The 20,034-nt window shown below is 34.7% G+C and overlaps 1 protein-coding gene across 8 annotated transcripts in view; it reads right to left on the minus strand.

The window, feature by feature from the left end:
- Positions 1-20,034, minus strand: part of LOC143024084 (uncharacterized) — a 444,302-nt gene that overhangs the window by 117,138 nt on the left and 307,130 nt on the right. For 6 of the 8 annotated variants that reach the window (XM_076182873.1, XM_076182868.1, XM_076182882.1 and 3 more), the window contains one exon: positions 892-1,852. The exons of 1 other annotated variant lie outside the window; for it this stretch is intronic. Coding sequence is in view for 2 of the 7 variants with exons in the window: in XM_076182940.1 (XP_076039055.1) it covers positions 1,836-1,852 (17 nt within the window). In the remaining 5 variants the exon portion in view is untranslated. Of the gene's footprint in view, positions 1-891; positions 1,853-11,105; positions 11,170-20,034 lie in introns of those variants that run through there. One more of the 8 variants, XM_076182925.1, reaches the window with a different exon arrangement.

A 20,034-nucleotide genomic window follows, 5' to 3' on the forward strand; every position in this document is an offset into this window, starting at 1 on the left:
AGTAGTAGTTAGCATAAGTTTTATTGGGAAATAAACAGTCAAACATGGTAATACATTAATTCTTCTTTACTTAAGGGAAAGAAAATAATTATGATCTCTTAGTAAAAAACAAAAGCTTACTCATATAAAGCTACATAACAATATCTATATTAAAACTGTTTTGTCTATTAACATGTATAACATATTAAGAATTTTATTTGGCAAATAAAAACATTAAAAAAGTGGGTTTTTCATACTTTTCAACCCAGATGAAATCAATGTGACAAGCATCCATGATAACCTCAAACCATCTTAATGAAACTGAATGGGAGGTTTACTGGTGTAACAGAGCCTGTAACTTCAAAAGGAACTGATTTTGCACTAATATTTTATTTTGGTGCACCTAAGATCAGGGGGGACTTTGGTGTCACAACTGATTGCATATATATATATATATATATATATATATATATATATATATATATATATATATATATATAATGTATGTATATATATACAGTATATATATGTATATACATATATATATATATATTACATATATGTATATGTATATATATATTACATATATGCATATGTATATATATTACATATATGTATATATATACAGTATATACATGTATATATATATATATATACATATATATATATATATATATATACATACATATACATAAATATACATAATATATATATATATATATATATATATATATATATATACATATATGCAGAAAAACCAATAGGAAAATAACAGAAATGAGACTGAGTATTTTTGTCTATTCAGACATTTTCAAGGTTTTTCTGCATACTAGAATCACATGTTCAAGTGATTTCTTCTGCATATATATATATATATTATATTATATATATATATATATATATATATATATATATAAACACATATGTACACTATTTTCAGCATATTTAGTGGCCTTTTTATGTATACATTAAGTTATTACACAAAAAAGTGACTGGTATCATCAACCACTATTTCTCTATTAGCAATTCACTAGAGGAATGATAATTACGTATATTGCACTTGCAAGTCTTCTCCATTTTATAAGCCTTTTGGGAGGCATGTGAATTATAACCTCTCATGCTAGCTGTCCATAACAGGTTAGCAGAATATCCCCTCTATGTAGATGCCTAGCTACATCAATGCATAAGTAGTATCTTCAAGACCATCTACAACTTCTTGCAATCTGAATCCCATGTGGTCATCCTTGGTTTCATAGTTATTTGTAAATTTCATGAAACCTATGTACAGAGCCAATTCATTTCAACAAAATAATTTTGTAAACAGAATGGTGATAAGCTCATTTTGTTTACCTACTTGCCATATTTCAGTTGGAAAAATTATTATGCTACTAAAAGTATGTGCAAAATAACTGCACAATGCAAATACTGGGGATTCAGATTATCTAGAGATCATTTCAGAGGCTACTTTACAGGCATCCCTTCATGAGTTTGCCTGTAAAGGTAGCTTGAGTGAAGCACACTCTAATATTGCAGAGCCCTGAGACCACTGACAGCCTTTTTGATAATCACTATCTCTCAAATCTTCTCAGCTGCAGTTCATAAGGCCACAGCATAAAAATCTTCTTGTCTTGGGGATCCAAACTGGTGGCTTCTAGGAGAACTGTTTTCTCAAAACCCATTAAAAATGGTCCATCAGGTTTGTTAAAGAGTTATTTCCTACATTTTTCTATTAATGGAAACATAACAGCATCTTTCTAGAACTTGACATAATAGGTCAGCAACTACTTGAATACAGAGATGAAGAATTCCAACTCTGCTGCTGTTAGAGACTGGTCATCACAGGCTGTTTTCACTGCTTAAAGGGATAAGGTGCCTAGAAAAAAAAAGTCTGGCATTAGGCTAAACTGATAGCAAAATGCAGCAGGAAACAATGGTGCAGTTAACTTGCCATTGATATTTCTATCACTGGACAAACATTTAAATAGGATATAATAACAATGAACAACAAAAAGCAATAGGAATTCAAAGAACAATGGAATACTAATATCTAGCCTTTAACCTATATATAAAAAATATTTTTACCATGAACACTGACAACTAGCCTTTCATATGTAATGAGAATTTACTTTTCTTTTACCATAGCAAGAAATGAGTGGTGCAAATAATAGATGATTACATCACAAGATCCACTGAGCTCTTCCACTGTCCTACTAGGACAAATGAGCAAATAAAATATTGGAGTATTCTTATGCATTCTCTCTTAAATTAAATTAGTTTTTTCCAACATGGTTATGATATTACTACCATACTGTACTGTAGCATGTTTCATGGTTAAGCTTCTGATGAATAATTTTTTTTCTTTTTCAGAGGCTTGTATTTACCTAATTTTAACATTTTGTATCACATGCATATCCTATACTCCATTCTAATAAGAAATTACACTCGATTTCTGCTGTGCAGCTCGGTACAACTGGTAGTCTTGTAGACTCCTGCTCCACACGGGCATCAGCAACATGCAAATTCTTCACCTCCTTCAGAAAATATTATATTTCTCCTTTTTGTTTATAAAATAGGAAAATTTGATTTCATTCATTAGAAAGAGCAGTCATCCTACAATAATAACAATATTTTCAAGATGTGATAGGGTAAGAAACTAAGTAATTATGTGGAGTTCAAGTCAAGGAAAAGAAATTATTGGTTTATACACATCTTTACTTATAATCGATGTTTACAGCAATTATGATAACAAGTGTAGAATAAAACATGTGTTCTCCTACATAAACAACTCCTGAACACAATGGTGCATTCAGATTTCACATAGAAAGCCATAAAAAATGAAAATTAAGGTTTTTATAAATAGTTTGTGTCATGACACTCATCATGTGAGGGAGGGTGGGATAGCAGTTGATGACTCCTTCCCTCCTCCACCTCCTCCAAAATTTCCTATCTTATGAGCAAAGTGGAGAAATATAATATTTTCTGGAGGTGAAGAATTTGCATGTTGCTGGTGTCTGTGTGGAGCAGTAATCTGCAGGACTACCAACTGTATGAGCTGCACAGTACAAATCAAGTGTAATTTCTTGTTGGGATGGAGTATAGTTGTATTTAGCCTAGCTGAGTGTTACTGGATTAATAATAATTATTGTCTTGAGTTTCACTAATTGGAAAATTGCAGTCACACTGTGGCTGGCAATGATTCTTGGGCCCTTCCATAGGTATCTCTGAGAAGAATCTTTGGACTGTTTTCTGTGTTGTATTAATATGGGACTTTCTATGTCACCAACTTATAGTAGTAGAAAGTAACAGTCCACCATTGCCAGGTCTCCTTATATGAAAAAGAGAAAATACAGATACAACAAACAGAAACAAAGCTTAAGTACAGTCTTGGAGATCAAATGTCAGCCCCTTAGGGCAGTGCACCTCCACATAGAAGTGAAGGTGTTGACAGATTTTGAAGATGTGCAGCTAGGAAATCTTCTCTGATGTTCAATTTGCAGGCATCCATAATTTGTCCCTTACAAGAGTTAATCTTGTAATATCCCATACAAGTATATTTCTTTTTCTCTGGTCCAGCTATTTTGTTTGTATCCCTAAGTGCAAGGGATTTGATACAACCTTCTAACCCTCTAAAGATTTCTGTGTTGTATCTCATTTCACCTCTGAGCATGTTTACTACCTCCCATGTATTTTTCTATCTAGTTGTATTTACCTTGTTCAGTTATGTAGGTATGAGACACTCCAAGGAGACCTCTTTATCTACCATAGCTCAAAACCTAATCTCTGTTCAATCTTAATTTTTAAATGCTTAGAGTGCCTTCTCACCTTTGCAGATTTGCACTTTGTAACAACATACTATGTCATTTTACCCATGTACTATATAGGTATTAATGTGTTCATGCATCCAGGTTCATTTGGCCTTCTATGTTGTCATGTGTTCAGTCCATCAACCCATTGCCCCAGATCTCTCTTATTAGAAACCCACAGTCCTGAGGAATCTAGCCACAGCCATTAGGTACAGGACCTTAAAGAGCTGCACTTCTGGATGGAGGTGGGAGTATTCTTGGAGTGCTTTGGTAGTGTGTTAGAGGAGTCACAGGGACTTGTTGAAAAGGAAAGTCTAGATATGTGGAACAAGTAGAAAGGGATAGGTTTGCTCAAAGAGTGCATAATTCAAAAGTAGCTCAAAGGAGAAAGAGAAAGAGAAAACAAAAGGAAAAACAGTATTGGGGACTCCCTTAGAATTATAGAGGCAAACATGTTAGTGCAAGACATCTTAAGGTGAAAGTGACATTACAAAAAGAGATGAAGAAAGGAGGAAAAAGAATAGAATTTAGGCTTAGTCATCTAAAAGGGAGGGTGAACAAAATGAACAAGAAGAAAACAAAAGTACTTTGAAAATATTAATTTTGTCTTTCAACTTTGCATTATGTTAAGCTTTCTAGTAGAAGATTGGTAAAGAAATTTATTTTCCCTTCCTCCTTTTCTGTTATGTCTGAGCTAAATAGTAAACCCTCACCTGTGTGTAGTGGTGTAGAAGCTGATAAATCAATCAATCCAATACCCCATGTCTCTCCTGGAGGAGACAGCTCCCAGGTAAGCAACAATAGCCATTGAATTGGCCCACAAATCATCAAGGATGAGACATTGTTTTGTTCTAAAGGTAAGGATATAGTAGGGCAGAGAAGGATGATGTAGTCTGAGTCTTTTTGTGTGGTGCTTGCATTGAGATCAATTCTGTGTTATAGTTGTATTTTGCGGGAAGGGGAGCTATGCTCGTGTTGTCCCGCCTTTGTATCTTGCAGTGTCTAGTTTGTTTTTAAACTCATGAATGGTTTTTGCGCATACTATTTCATTGTCCAGTTTGTTCCAAGTGTCCAAAACTCTATGAGGAAAACTGTTTTTCTTCAGTTCTCTTCTATAGCTATGTTTTTTTATTTTCTTTCCATGTCCTCTTGTGTTTCTTTTGTCCCAGTTAAGTAAGTTCTCACTATCGAGTACCTCTGTGCCTTTCATGATTCTGTAGATGGTCAATAGGTCACCTCTCTCTCTTCTTTGCTCCAGTGTCGGTAACTCCAGTTTAGCCAATCTCTCTTCGTATGATAGGTTTGCAAGTGCAGGTGCCATTTTTGTAGCTGCTCTTTGGATTCTTTCTATTTTCTTGTGATATTCTTGTACAGTGCAAAAACAGAATATCAGGACAATATAGAATTGGAACCAAGGAGGTAAAGAAGGAGGGATCCGAAAAGTATCTGGGTGTAATCATCTCAAATGACTTGTCCTATGACAAACAGATAAACAAAATTGTTGGAGAATCCTACAACGTGCTAAGATCAATAAAAATGGCATTTACATATTTGGACGAAGAAATGATTAAAAAAATATTGGTCACACTGATAAGGCCTAGACTGGAATATGCGGCGACATTGTGGTCACCCAGTACCAAAAACAATATAAACAAAATACAAAGAATCCAGAGAGCAGCAACAAAAATGGCACCTGCACTCGCAAACTTGTCATATGAGAAGAGATTGGCTAAACTAGATTTACCGACTCTGGAGCAAAGAAGAGAGAGAGGTGACCTACTGGCCATCTACAGAATCACAAAAGGCACAGAAATACTTGACAGAGAGGACTTGTTAAAATGGGACAGGAGAAGCACAAGAGGACATGGAAAGAAAATTAAAAAACAGAGCTACAGAAGAGATCTGAAGAAAAACAGTTTTCCACATAGAGTGGTAGACACTTGGAACAAACTGGATAAGGAAATAGTGTGCACAAAAACCATTCATGAGTTTAAAAACAAACTAGACACTGCGAGATACAAAGGCGGAACACCACGAGCGTAGCTCCCCTTCCCGCAAAATACAACTAGGTAAATACATACATACATATATATATACTGTAATAAAGTAGCAGCCTCTGTCTGTCTGTTTTTTCATGAAATCCTCCTAGGGTTTTGGAGATAGACCCCCATAACCATATATATTCTGATACCCTGTCACTCCAGGTACTTGGATAACTATATTTCATTTCCCCCTCAAAAAATAATTTTGGTTAGGGTTAAGGGTTAAAGTTAGGTGGGGGTATGGTGTGGTAACACACCACTACTGTAGTTTCCCCTTAATGTGCATAGCATTTTTGTGACAAAAATTATTATGATTAAACAAACCATTGTATGTGTCCATAAATATTATTTATATTTGTGAAATTAATGTTGCCACAAACTGTGATAGCTTTTGTAAGGAGAAAGCATGTAAATGTAAAATGATTGTATAATTTTACCAAATGTTGAAATATTGATTATTTTTATTTGATATTATTGTGGGTAGGCCAGTTTGATGTTTCTTTCAATTCTTCTCTTTCAGCTGAGTACCGTTCACCATGTAGTGTTAACAATCCACTACAATGGTTAGGTTAAACATTATTAACGAACTCCTAAGTTTTTGCTGATAGACCCCTATAATCTACTATAATAAAGTAGTAGCCTCTGTCTGTTTGTTTGTTCACGAACTCCTAGGGTTTTGGAGATAGACCCCCATAACCATATATATTCTGATACCCTGTCACTCCAGGTACTTGGATAACTATATTTCATTTCCAATTTTTTTTTATTTTGGTTAGGATTAAGGGTTAAAGTTAGGTGGGATATGGTGTGGTAACACGCCACTACTGTAGTTTCCCCTTAATGTGCATAACATATTTGGGACAAAAATTACTATGATTAAACAAACCATTGTATGTGTCCATAAATATTATTTATATTTGTGAAATTAATGTTGCCACAAACTATGATACCTTTTGTAAGGAGAAAGCATGTAAATATAAAATGATTGTATAATTTTACCAAATGTTGAAATATTATTTTCATTTGATATTATCGTGGGTGGGCCAGTTCTAAAATATGAATACACAATCTCATTATAATAGACTAATCAGGAGAACAATTGTACATTATATTGTAAAAATTACATTTCACCCATGCTTCAATTTAATGAACAAAATTGGGGGTCACTAGTCCAATTAATTCAACAAATCTACTGTAATTTCATATCAAATTTACCAAGGATTATATAGGTGCATTTTTGATATGCTGTGATAATAAAGTTGAGGATATATGTGATCATGTTGTGGGGGATGCAGAATATTATTAAGTCACAGGATTTTACTGCTTCCAAATTCCATTAATTGGGGGTTCCATTACATTGATCATATAGTGAGGGATGTAGAAAATTATTCAGCCACTGGATTTTATTGTTTCCAAAATTCATTAAATGGGGTTCCATTACATTGACAGCAGAGTTAATGTGTCCATTAAATCAGACCCTAATTATAAAGGATGAAAAGTAATCAACATCTGCCTCCTCTCCCCCAAAATAAATTTGCTCTTCCATCTTTTATAACACTTAACACTTTATTCAATATAAAAATACAAAAAACACCAACAAAAACAGAGTATTGTAGTGTACATTATAGTAAAGTGCACTTTCACTATACTGTAAAAATTGGATGATCTCCACTTGTCCCTGCTTACTACTACACAATGAGGAGGCAGGAAGTTGTTGAAATCCATCATCACTGCTTTCTACTACAGTCAGTGAAACTGGCAGATGATACTCAAAGAACATGGTGATTGGAAATCGCTGTATTTTTTTCGAATCGCCTCCATGATATTCTTGTATAGTGCAAAAATCTGTCTATTCCTCACATCATTTCAAGACACACACCATGGAGGGTTTTGTACTATAGGTCAGACTTTCTCATTAATTCAGCAAGCCTGCTCAGTTCCACCAACTTGTCCTGTCTTATTTCATGCACCTCCTCAAACTTTCACTTCCCATTTTTCAGGGATAACTGGTGTTTGAAAAATTATTGGAGGTATCATATGTGTGGGGGTATCAGCTCTGGTACTGCATCTGCTTAAATCAAATGATATGCCTTTCTGGTGTTGGTCCTCTATCCACAGAAACAAGATATTCTCATCTTCACAATTGCCTTGTTCCTCACTTGGCTGATATGCTGTTTGGATCACTGTGTTGATCAGTGGCAGTTACAACAGCACAAATATTTTCCTTCTTCTTCTTAATGGTCTGCACAGTGTTCTCATTCACATAGTACAGTTGCCTGGCAGCAGCAAGAGACCTTCCCATTAATTCCACCTTCTCCTGCAGTCATCACCTTCTTCAGGCACTCAGGGGCAACTCCAGCAGATGTCTTGAATGCTATCTTAGGAGCCATGGTAAAATTAAATGACAAAATTACTAGCACGAGTGTGGTCACATCCTGCAAGAATGCAGGATGAGGCACTGTGATGTGACACATGACTTGAATTTTGATGGTAACCTATGATTATTCCTCCCCGTGCTGATTAACATATTTTTGAAACATTGGATGTTAAAACCACCTTTGTTGAGGAATGACTGCATTGCCAAAGTCCTTTACATTTAACGAGCACCACACAGTGCAGTTCACTACTTTAAAATTATAGATATTCTTGTCTTAAGTAAAGTAAATTATGACAAAAATATTGTCATTGCTTTGTAAACTTAAGGGAGTGTTGCATTGCTTTATAGAGTAGGTGATTTTTTTTCTTCAAATATGTGTTTAATGAATATAGGTGTAAATATCCCTTACATTAGTGTGTAATTCTTTAGGGTAATGTGATCCTCCCATGTATATATAAGGCATAGTGAAGATTTAATGAAGTTATAGTGAGCTCTAGTGAAGCTCTAATTAATGGAAAATCCTTCCACATCATTCAGCTTGGTATGAAATGAAAGCTTAGAGTCTGGGGAACAAATATTATACAATTTTAAAACTAATACCTCTGATTTTTTATTAATTTGATCTCTGAATAATTAAAAAATACTGCGAAATTCAGGTTCCATAAAAAAAAAAAAAAAAAATTCTTTAATTTTTACTGTAGAAAATAAAGAGCATGATTCCTTTCAAATGAAAAAAAAAAGACAAATATTCATAAAAAAAACCAACTGAAGATATTACAACAGAAAGTACAAAAACATAAACTTTAAAGGATGGGGGATTTAAATTTTCATGGCAATTTTTTGCATCCATCTGTTTGATGGTTGCGATGTATAGCAAATCTCCAATTTCCTCTTCTTTGCTGATGAGGTGTGAGGTGAGGGTGAGTGGTAAGGTGTGGGTGGAAGTGTAAGGTGGGTGTGGCTTGTAAATGCTTGAGGAGTGCTGAGTGTAGTTGTGCTGCTTTTTTCCTCTTTCTTTTTCCTTCCTATTTCTATTTCAGGCACTCACGGGCCCTCTCTATATTCTGCCACTTCACTCTCTTGTTTCTTGTTAATTTTTCCATGATCACAGCAACAATACAGGGCAAGGAATCAAAATTGTTGCATATGGTGAGACCATCAGGAGCGACGTAACCTTACTTTGACCTTTTCAAGAGTACTGGTACACTGTCCACTGTCTTTGTGGGGTAGAGGAGTTGCCAAATATGTCCATAAGCAATTCTGTAGCAAAAAATGAAATAGCTATAGAAATGTTGACACTATTTCAATATACAGAATGTCTTTCTTATGCAATGGGGTTGCCAGAGGTTGCCAATATTTTATCTATTTTATACTGTATAAGAAAATAGAAACGAAATACAGCTGTATAACTTTGTATGAATGTTGCCACCATCATGATTCTTTTGAAATGTTTACCTCACTCATGTACCAGAATTTTTCAAATGATCACTGGCGATGCTCCCTTAAGATTCAGTCCATACCACCATCATTTACACAATGATATATCCATCTGTTAACACATTTTATCTCAAGAACACTGGATTCATTCATGCTGTATTGTAAACCAACTGCAGTATATTTCAAATCCAAGTTTATTTGATATGTTATTCTTTACCACCAAGGTAAACACTTTTCTTGCCCTCTTAGCTGTGTTATTCTTAATTGCAATACTACACATATGCTTAAGAGCTATGCCAATCAATGAAGCACCACAATAACCAAGGATGTTCAAAATGACAGACATGCAAAAATTAATATTATCAGGAAAGTTGATTATATATATATATATATATATATATATATATATATATACATCAAATCAAATCAGCCATCCTGAGTCCACTGCTGAACAAAGGCCTCTTTCCCATTATGTCCAGTTTTTCTGATGCCAGATAGTCATTTAGTTCATTCAGTCCTGAGATCATTCCATTCATGTCCTCTTGTTTCTCTTATGTCCATTTTAATAAGTCATCTCTATCGAGGATTTCCATCCCTTCTATAATTCTGTAAATGGTCAATAAATCACTGTTTGCTAGTTTTGCTGTTCAAGATAGTACTTCCTCTGATATCATTTGTGACCTAAGTTTTATTTTTAGTGGCCTATATTGTTTTTCTTTTGAGTATCTACCTATTATATTAGTTTCTTCGACTTCTTTATCTAAAGTTTGACACTCCTCTTGAATCTCTTTCAGAATTTCTTTAGCAATCTCTTTTTCTCTCTGATACCTAGGAAAATTATTCTTTTCTTTAATACAATAGATTACAATGCATCTTTTTTTGTCCACTGTATTCCTAACCAAATTTCCTTTCTCTTTAATCACTTGAATTACTGTTTCCTTAGCATTCTCCTTGACTTGTTGTTCCACTATTTCTTTAAAAGATAATTTTTTACTTTCCTGTTCCACCCTCCACTGTTTCTTTATTTCTTGGAAGTCATTTTCTTTGATCTTTTCTTCCACTTTCTCAGTCACTGCCTGTATTTGATCTTTCATCTCTTTCTTTAATGCCTTATTCCTATTCATATCTTCATTTTTCAATCTTTTATCCTATTCAGTTCCATTTTTAACTCATCTATTTTCTTCATTGGCCTTTCTTAATGTGGCTACTTCTTTATATATACTTTTGCATTCACTTTTGAGTTTGATTATTTCATCTAACAATTCATTGATTTCCCTATTTCTTATTATATTTTTAAACCTGGGTTCTCTTTCCATGTCTATCCCTCTATACATATTGCTAATGTCTCTATTAAACTCCAAGAAGACATTTCTATCAATCCTTTGGTATGTCTTTGGGGTCTGATTCAAGCACTTTTTTTATTATTATTATTATTATTACTTCAAGTGGGGACTCAATTGTACTTACGTCAAGACATCTTTTTGTAGGTTCTTTTTTCCTAGTTCCTTTGTTTTTTCTTTCATTGTTGACACTGATTGTGAAGAAAGAATAAATGAACAAAGATACAAAGACTACATTGTTGGTCACTCTAACTATGAAACTCCCTTCCCATTTTATGTAAACAACCAGGCGACAGTTGGTTGGTTCCAAAATCATTTGTCTGCAACTCACAAAATAGCAGTCTGGAGCATATTCTTGAGACGTCCTTCTTCGATTGCTGCTTAGAAAGGGACCTTGGAGTAATAATCAGCAAAGACATGACACTGGATAAACATATCAATAAAATAGTTGGAGAAACCTTCAACCTATTAAGGTCAATCAAAGTAGCATTTGACTATTTGGATGAAGAAATTATTAAAAAAATATTAGTTACATTGATTAGACCAAAACTGGGATATGCAGTGACACTATGGACACCCAGTACTAAAAAGAATATAAGGAAATTACAAAGAATACAGAGGGCAACGAGAAAGTTGGCACCAGCTATTTCCAAATTAACATATAAATAAAGATTATCAAAATTGGAACTACCAACACTAGAGCAGAGAAGAGAAAGAGGTGATCTACTGACTATAGAATCATGAAAAGAATGGAAATCCTTGATAGGAATGATTTACTAAAAAATGACAATGGAAAAACAAGAGGTCATGAAAAGAAACTCAAAAAGGATAACTATAGAAGAAATCTGAAAAGGAAAAGCTTCCCACACAGAGTGCTGGATATCTGGAATAACTTAGATAAAGAAACAGTGTGTGCAAATACTATTAAAGTTTTTAAGTAAAAACTTGATGCTGAAAGATACAAAGACGGGTCACCACAAGCATAGCTCCCTTCCCATATAATACAACTAGAGTTTTTATGAGAGTAGTAGATCTTGCGTTAGGATTAGAAATGGAGAGAGTGAATGGTTTGAGGTAAAGGTGGGACTCTGTCAGGGGTGTGTTATGTCGCCCTGGCTGTTCAATCTTTACATGGATGGGGTGGTGTGAGAGGTGAATGCAAGGGTAATGGGGCAGGGGTTGGAGATGATTAAAGAAAATGGAGAAAAGTGGGAGGTGACCCAACTGTTGTTTGCTGACGACACTGCGCTTGTGGCAGGATCAGAGGAGGGATTGAGGAAGTTAATGACAGAGTTTGAGAAGGTGTGTGAAAGAAGGAAGCTGAAGATAAATGTGGGCAAAAGGAAGGTGATGAGATGTACAAAGAGAGAGAGTGACAGTAGGCTGGAAGTGAGCATTAAGGGTGAGAAACTGGAGGAAGTGGATAGTTTCAGATACTTGGGTGCGAATGTGACAGGAAAGGGAGGAGTGGAGGTAGAATGTAGATTGAAAGAAGCGAGTAAATGCCTTGGTGGATTAAAAAGTGTAATGAGAAATAGATATCTGGGAATGGATGCTAGGAGGAGGTTATATGAAGGAGTGATTGTGCCAACAGCAATGTACGGGGCAGAAACATGGAACATGAGAGAGGAAGAGAGAAGGAGTTTGAATGTGTTTGAGATGAAATATCTGAGAAGTATGATAGGGGTTACTAGGCTACATAGAGTGAGAAATGAGGAGGTGAGGAGGAGAACAGGGGTAGAAAGGGAGCTGGGAGATAGGGGTGATGAAAGAGTATTAGGATGGTTTGGACACATGGAAAGAATGAGTGAAGAAAGATTAGTAAAAGAAGTGTGGAAGGCAGAGGTGGAAGGAGTGAATATGAGGGGGCGTCCAAGGATGAGATGGATGGATGGGGTGAAAGGGGCTTTACAAAAGAGAGGAATGTCTGTGGAGTTAGGACGGGAGAGGACAGAAGATAGGGGTGAATGGAGAAGGGTTGTGTATAGATGAGGCTGTGATGCATGAGGGGGAGTGGGTGGGGGATGGGGGTGAGGAAGTATGTATGAGAAAAAATTTGACGCAGCCCGAAGGGATTTCTCCCCGTCTTCTCCTTTCCTGTATGAGGGGACAGAGAGGGGGTATCGCCGAATTTATGAAGCGGCCTTGCTGTGGATGTGCTGTCTTGTGACACTGCTTCTGACCCAGGGCAGTGGACAGGATGCAGGGATGACCCGTAATCCGGGAGGTGCCAAGATAGGAGAGAGGGAGGAGGGTGGAGGGGAGTGGAATATGTGGGAGATGAAATGGGTGGGAGTGATTTCTATGCCTTTTTCTTTTTGGCTACCCCCCCCATGTAAGGGGGAAAAAACCTTTGGTATATGTATATATGTACAACTAGGTAAATACAACCATGCCAACCTCTGCCACATCACTCCTGCAAACCTCTTAACCTTATCTCTCCAGCTTCGGTCTGGTCTCCCTTTTCCATGCTTCCCATCTCACAGCATCCACTCAGTAACACATTTGCTCCATCGCTCGTCAGTCGTTTGCACTAACTTACCTGCCCAATTTCACTTCCTCTCCTTTACCACCTCCACAATATCTTTCACTCTAGTCTGCTCTCTCTCTCAACTTGCACTCTTTTGGTCTCTCAGCATTATTCCCATCATTGATCTCTCCATTCTCCTCTGTGCATTCCTAGTTTTGTCTCCATTGCCTACATCAATTTCCAAGTCTCACACTGTAGATCATTGCTGGTAAAATGCATTGATTCGAAACTTTACATTTCAAACATAAAGGATTTTATTATACTTACCAAACACTTTCCAACCAATTGTAATACATCTTTTATTTCATTATCATGATCCTTGGTCACTTTCACCATCTGGCCTAAATAATTATACTCTTCAACTTCTTCAAGACTCTCACCATTGATTATAACCTCTTTACTTTGAACTTTTATGTTGGACATTACTTTGATTTTACTCTTATTTTTAAACCTACTTCAAGACTTTCCCTGTTCAGATCACTCAGCATATCTTGTAAGTCTTCTGCTCCTTCTGAAATAAGAATAACATCATCTGCTAATCTTAGGTGGTTAAAATATTCACCATTAATCTTCAAACCTTTCTCCCCAATTCAACCTTCTGAAAATCTCTTCCAAGCAAGCTGTATATAACTTGGGTCAAATTGTGTTGCCTTGCTGTACTATTTTCTCAATCTTTATCTTTTCTATATCTTTATGTAGTCGAATTATAGTGATACCTTTTGTATAAATCTTTTCTAGAACCTTTATAATCTGTTCATTTGTACCCTGCTTGCATAGCGAGTTTAGTACAGTACTGCTATTTGTTCTACCAAGTCAAAGGCTTTCTCATAATCTACAAAAGTTAAACAAAGAAGTATACTGTATTCTATTGTTTACTCAATTAGTTGGTTCATTGCCTGCAAATAGTCTAGAGTTGAATATCCACTTCTACAGCCTCCTTATTCTCTCAGTTGGTTTCCATCTAAAACTTGACTTAGTCTATTTGTAAGGATCTTGGAGAATACTTTATATACATTTGATAGCAAGATTATCAGTCAATATTTACTAAGGTCCTCCTCATCTCCTTTTTCATGAAGCAAAATCACTATAGCAATGCACCAAGATTTTCCTTGTTTCATATCTCTTAGAGCCAATTCTACTTCTTCCTTTGTAATCTTTGGTATACTAATAATGTCTCCAAATGAATTTACTGATTCAACTACAGTCTTCTTGGTAAAATACTTCTACTCTTTTTACCATTCTGTCTCTGCATTTAATGATTTCTTCATTTCTGTCTTTCAAACATATTATTTGCTGTCTTCCTAAAGTATGTCTGTACTCAGTCCCTTTAATAATTTTACCTTTCTGAAGTTTCCTCTATTTCATCCATGTTTCTCCTTTTCTCTGATATCTGCCTTTTGCTGATAAGCTACTCTTTCTATTTCATCTCTCCTACTTTTAATCTGCATAGTCCTTCTTTTAATTATGTCACTTGTAGCTTTGGAGTACAGTGAGTCCTCCTTATACGGTAATTCTTTATCCGGTAAATTCACAGTTACGGTATCTGGTAATTACTACCCTCGATTCTATTTACGATAAGAAAAATTCACAGATATGGTATCCGCTCATGTTTTGAAGAGGAAAGAGCAGGGAGAAGGTATGTCTGCCATATCCTATTATTACATGTTATAATGGCTTCGGTATATGGTAATTTCAATTATATCTTTCAGCATCAAGTTTGTTCTTAAATTCTTCAATAGTGTTTACACACACTGTTGCCTTATCTAATTTATTCCAGGTATCCACCACTCTGTGTGGGAAGCTATTCTTTTTCAGATCTCTTCTATAATTATCCTTTTTGAGTTTGTTTTCATGTCCTCTTGTTTTTCTGTTGTCCCCCTTTAATAAATCATGTCTATCTAGGATTTCCTTTCCTTTCATGATTCTATAGTCAGTATATCTCCTCTTTCTCTTCTTTGTTCCAGAGTTGGTAGTTCCAATTTGGATAGTCTTTGTTCGTATGTCAATTTGGAGTGTTGGTGCCATCTTTATCATGCTCTTTGTAGTCTTTCTAATTTATATACTTTTTAGTACTGGGTGTCCATAGTGTTGCAGTGTACTCCAATTTTGGTTTTATCAGTGTAACTAATATTTTCTTGATCATTTCCTCATCCAAATAGTCAAAAGCCACTTTCATCGACCTTAGCAGGTTGAATGTTTCTCTATTTCATTGATATATTTGTTCGGGACATGTCTTTGCTGATTATTATTCCTAGGTCTCTTTCCAAGCTCACTTTTTTTACTTCACCGATTTTATAATTTCTCGATATTCTATTTTTTTTTTTTTTCCAAACTCCATTATACTACACTTCTTGATGTTAAAGTTCACTTCCCACTTTTGACTCCATTTCCAGATTTTATCTAGGTCTGTAGTGATTCAATCTTCCTCTATACTTACTTTAGTATTTTTGCGTCATCTGTGAAGAAATCCATATAACATTCTACGCCTTCATCCATGTCATTTATATATATGGCGAACATGATTGGAGCCAATGCCAAACCTTGCAGGACACCACTTATCATTTCTTCCCAGTTCGAGTATTTGTTTCTAATTACTACCCTCATTTTCCTCCCAGTCAAAAAGTCTTCCATCCATTTCAATAATTTTTCTTTGATGCCACCTATTGATTTTATTTTTCTTATTAGTTTTTTGTGTGGTACTTTATCGACTGCTTCTTGTAGATCTAGAAAAGCACAGTCTGCCCATCTATCCCTTTCTTGTATTATTTCTATTAGTCTCGAACAGAAGCACATCAGGTTTCTTGTACATGATCTTCCTTGTCTAAATCCAAATTGATTTGGATTCAGTATAGTTTTTTCTTCCAGATGTTTAACCCATCTACTTCTGATAACTTTTTCACATATTTTTGCTACTGTGCTTGTTAGGAAGACTGGTCTGTAGTTGGTTGGATCTTCCTTGTTTCCTCCTTTATATATTGGTACAATATTTGCATTTTTCCAGTCCTGTGGTACCTTTCCTTGAGTATTTAATTATATTTTATATTTTGTCCGTCAACTCCTCTATGCATTCTTTCAGTATCTAATTTGCTATTCCATCCAGACCATGTGATTTTCTGATATCAAGGTTTTTCATTTGGTCTCTGATTTCCATCTGTGTTACAGCTACTTCCTTCATTGGGGGGGATCTCCCTCTCTCTGTTCCCTCACAGTTCTGTGAACTTTCAATTGTGAATACTGATTTGAAATGATTGCTCACAATTTCAGCCATTTCTAGTTCTTCTGTATATTCATAATTTCCCTGATCCAGCTTTTCCATTTATTGTTTATTTTTTAGTTTACCATTTACATACCTGTAAAATAGTTTAGGTTGTTCCTTGCATTTTTCTATTATTTCTCTTTCATAGTTTCTCTTTTCATTATGTATAGAGAAATAGAAATGGAAAGAGAACCCAGGTTTAAAAATATGAGAAATAGGGAAATCAACGACTTTTTAGATGAAATAATCAAACTCAAAAGTGAATGTAAAATAATATACAAAGTAGCCCTATTAAGAAGGGCCAATGAAGAAAATAATAGGGAAATAGATGAGTTGAAAAAGGAATTAAATAGGATAAAGGGAGAAAATGAAAGATTGAAAAATAAAGATATGAATAGGAACGAAGCATTAAAGAAAGAGACGAAGGATCAAATACAGGCAGTGACCGAGAAAGTGGAAGAAAAGATTAAAGAAAATGACTTCCAAGAAATAAACAGTGGAAAGTAGAACAAGAAAGTCAGAAATTATCTTTTAAAGACATAGCGGAGCAACAGGTCAAGGAAAATGCTAAGGAAACAGTAATCCAAGTAATTAAAGAGAAAGGTAATTTGGTCAGGGACACAGTGGATAAAAAAAGATGCATTGTAATCTATGATATTAAAGAGAAGCATGATGTTCCTAGATATCGGAGAGAAAAAGAGGAAAAAGATAGTGCTAAAGAAATTCTGAAAGAGATTCAAGAGGAAGAACAAAGTATAAATAAATTGAAGATATATATAGAATACATTTACTCAAAAGAGAAACAATATAGGCCACTAAAAGTAAAACTTAGGTCACAAATGATTGCAGAGGAAGTACTATCTAGAACAACAAAACTAGCAAGTAGTGAACACAAAAATATAGGGATAAAAAAAAAAAAAAAAAAAAAAAAAAAAAAGAGAGAAAAAAAAAATGAAAATGAACTTAGAAATGAACCAAATGAAAAAAATTAAAAAAGAACTGAGACTAAAAAGATTTTTATTTATTTATTTATCTTTTTTTTTGAGTGGTGGACCTGAGGCTGAGAAAATGGTATATCAGGAAAAAGAAAAAAAAAGGGACAGAAAAAGATGAGAAAGAAATAAATTAAAGTTAGCCTACACCAACATGGAATGATTTCAGGACTGGATGAATTAAATGACTATCTGGCATCAGAAAAAACAGACATAATGGGAATAGTAGAAACTACGGTAAATTAAAAAGTACTCTACCATCAAATACTGTGGGACAAGGTCTAATGTTGGATGAATAGAAAGGAAAAACAGGGTGGGGGAGTATTACTTTTGACTAGGAAAGAATTAAATGTGACAAAGATAATAGAAGGAAAAAACAATGTAGAATCAATTATGATAAAAATTGAAAGCAATTACATGAAAAGTAGAAAATTTGTAGTAGTGTATGTGCCCCCAAAACACAGTCCTGGACAGAAAGCAATCATTCCGAACTGTTGGAAGATACAAAATATGAACTAATATACTGAAAGAAAGAGGAAATATAGTAATTATGGGTAATTTTAATTCAAAGGAAATATGTTGGGAAGAAATGACAGTGAAGGGTGGAGAAGACCTCTGGGGCAATGTACTACTCAATATGACCATTGAATACACAATGATTTAGTGGATAAAGGAAAATACCAGACACAGAAACAAGGAGGAACCATCGAGACTGGATTTAATACTTATGTCAGAACTTGAAATTGTGAACAGAATTGATTACAAAACTCCAATAGGAAAGAGTGACCATGTACTAATAGAATTAGAACTAAAAGAGTAAATGGACCTAAGAAGAAATGAGAAACATAGATTAGAAAGACTAATGTACAACAAAACGAATTTTGAGAAACTTAAAAAAATGCTTTCGTAATGCAAACTGGGAAAAATTCCTAAATGAAGAAATAAGGATGGAAGAGAAATGGAACATACTGAAAGAAATCTATAATGAGGGAGTGAACAAATATGTACCACAACAAAAGCAATAAAGAGTATACATACAAAGCTGGTACAACAAAAAATGTAGTGAAGCAAAGGATAAAAGAGACAAAGCTTGGGAAAAAAAAAAAAGTAAATGGCAAACATACATCAAACTAAGAAATGATCATGTAAAAATACGCAGAGATGAAGAGAGAAACTATGAAAGAGAAATAATAGAAAAATGCAAGGAACAACTTAAACTATTTTACAGGTATGTAAATGGTAACTAAAAAATAAACAAGAAATAGAAAAGCTGCACCAGGGAAATTATGAATATACAGAAGAACTAGAAATGGCTGAAATTATGAGCAATCATTTTAAATCAGTATTCACAATTGAGAACTCACCTAACTGTGAACGAATAGAGAGACAGAAATCCCCCCCAATGAAGGAAATAACTGTAAGACAGAAGGAAATCAGTAACAAGATAAAAAACCTTGATGTCAGAAAGTCACATGGTCTGGATGGAAATGCAAATTGGATACTGAAAGAATGTATAGCTGAGTTAACAGATAAAACACACAATATAATTAAATACTCAAAGAAGGAAAGGTACCACAAGACTGGAAAAATGCAAATATTGTACCAATATATAAATGAGGAAACAAGGATAATCCAACCAACTACAGACCAGTCTCCCTAACAAGCATAGTAGCAAAAATATGTGAAAAAGTTATCAAAAGTAGATGGGTTAAACATCTGGAAGAAAAACTATACTAAATACAAATCAATTTAGATTTAGGCAAGTAAGATCATGTACAACACAACTGATCTGCTTCTATTTGAGACTAATAGAAATAATACAAGAAAGGGATGGATGGCCAGACTGTGCCTTTCTAGACCTACAAAAAACATTTCATAAGGTGTCACACAAGAAACTAATAAGAAAAATAGAATCAATAGGAGGCATCAGAGGAAAATTATTGGAATGGATGGAAGATTTCCTGACTGGGAGAAAAATAAGGGTAGTAATTAGAGACAAATACTCAAATTGGGAAGAAATGATAAGTGGTGTCTTGCAAGGTTCAGTACTGGCTCCAATCATGTTTGCCATATATATAAATGACATGGGTGAAGGAGTAGAGTGTTATATGAATTTCTTCACAGATGAAGCAAAAATACTAAAGAAAAACAGAGGAGGACTGTGAATCATTACAGTTAGACCTGGACAAAATCTGGAAATGGAGTCAAAAGTGGAAGTGAACTTTAATATCAAGAAATGTAATATAATGGAGTTTGGAAAAAGTAAAAACAGAATATA

This window comes from Oratosquilla oratoria, chromosome 3 (genome assembly GCF_046742065.1).
Source record: "Oratosquilla oratoria isolate Oo_2021 chromosome 3, ASM4674206v1, whole genome shotgun sequence".
Classification (NCBI taxonomy): domain Eukaryota; kingdom Metazoa; phylum Arthropoda; class Malacostraca; order Stomatopoda; family Squillidae; genus Oratosquilla; species Oratosquilla oratoria.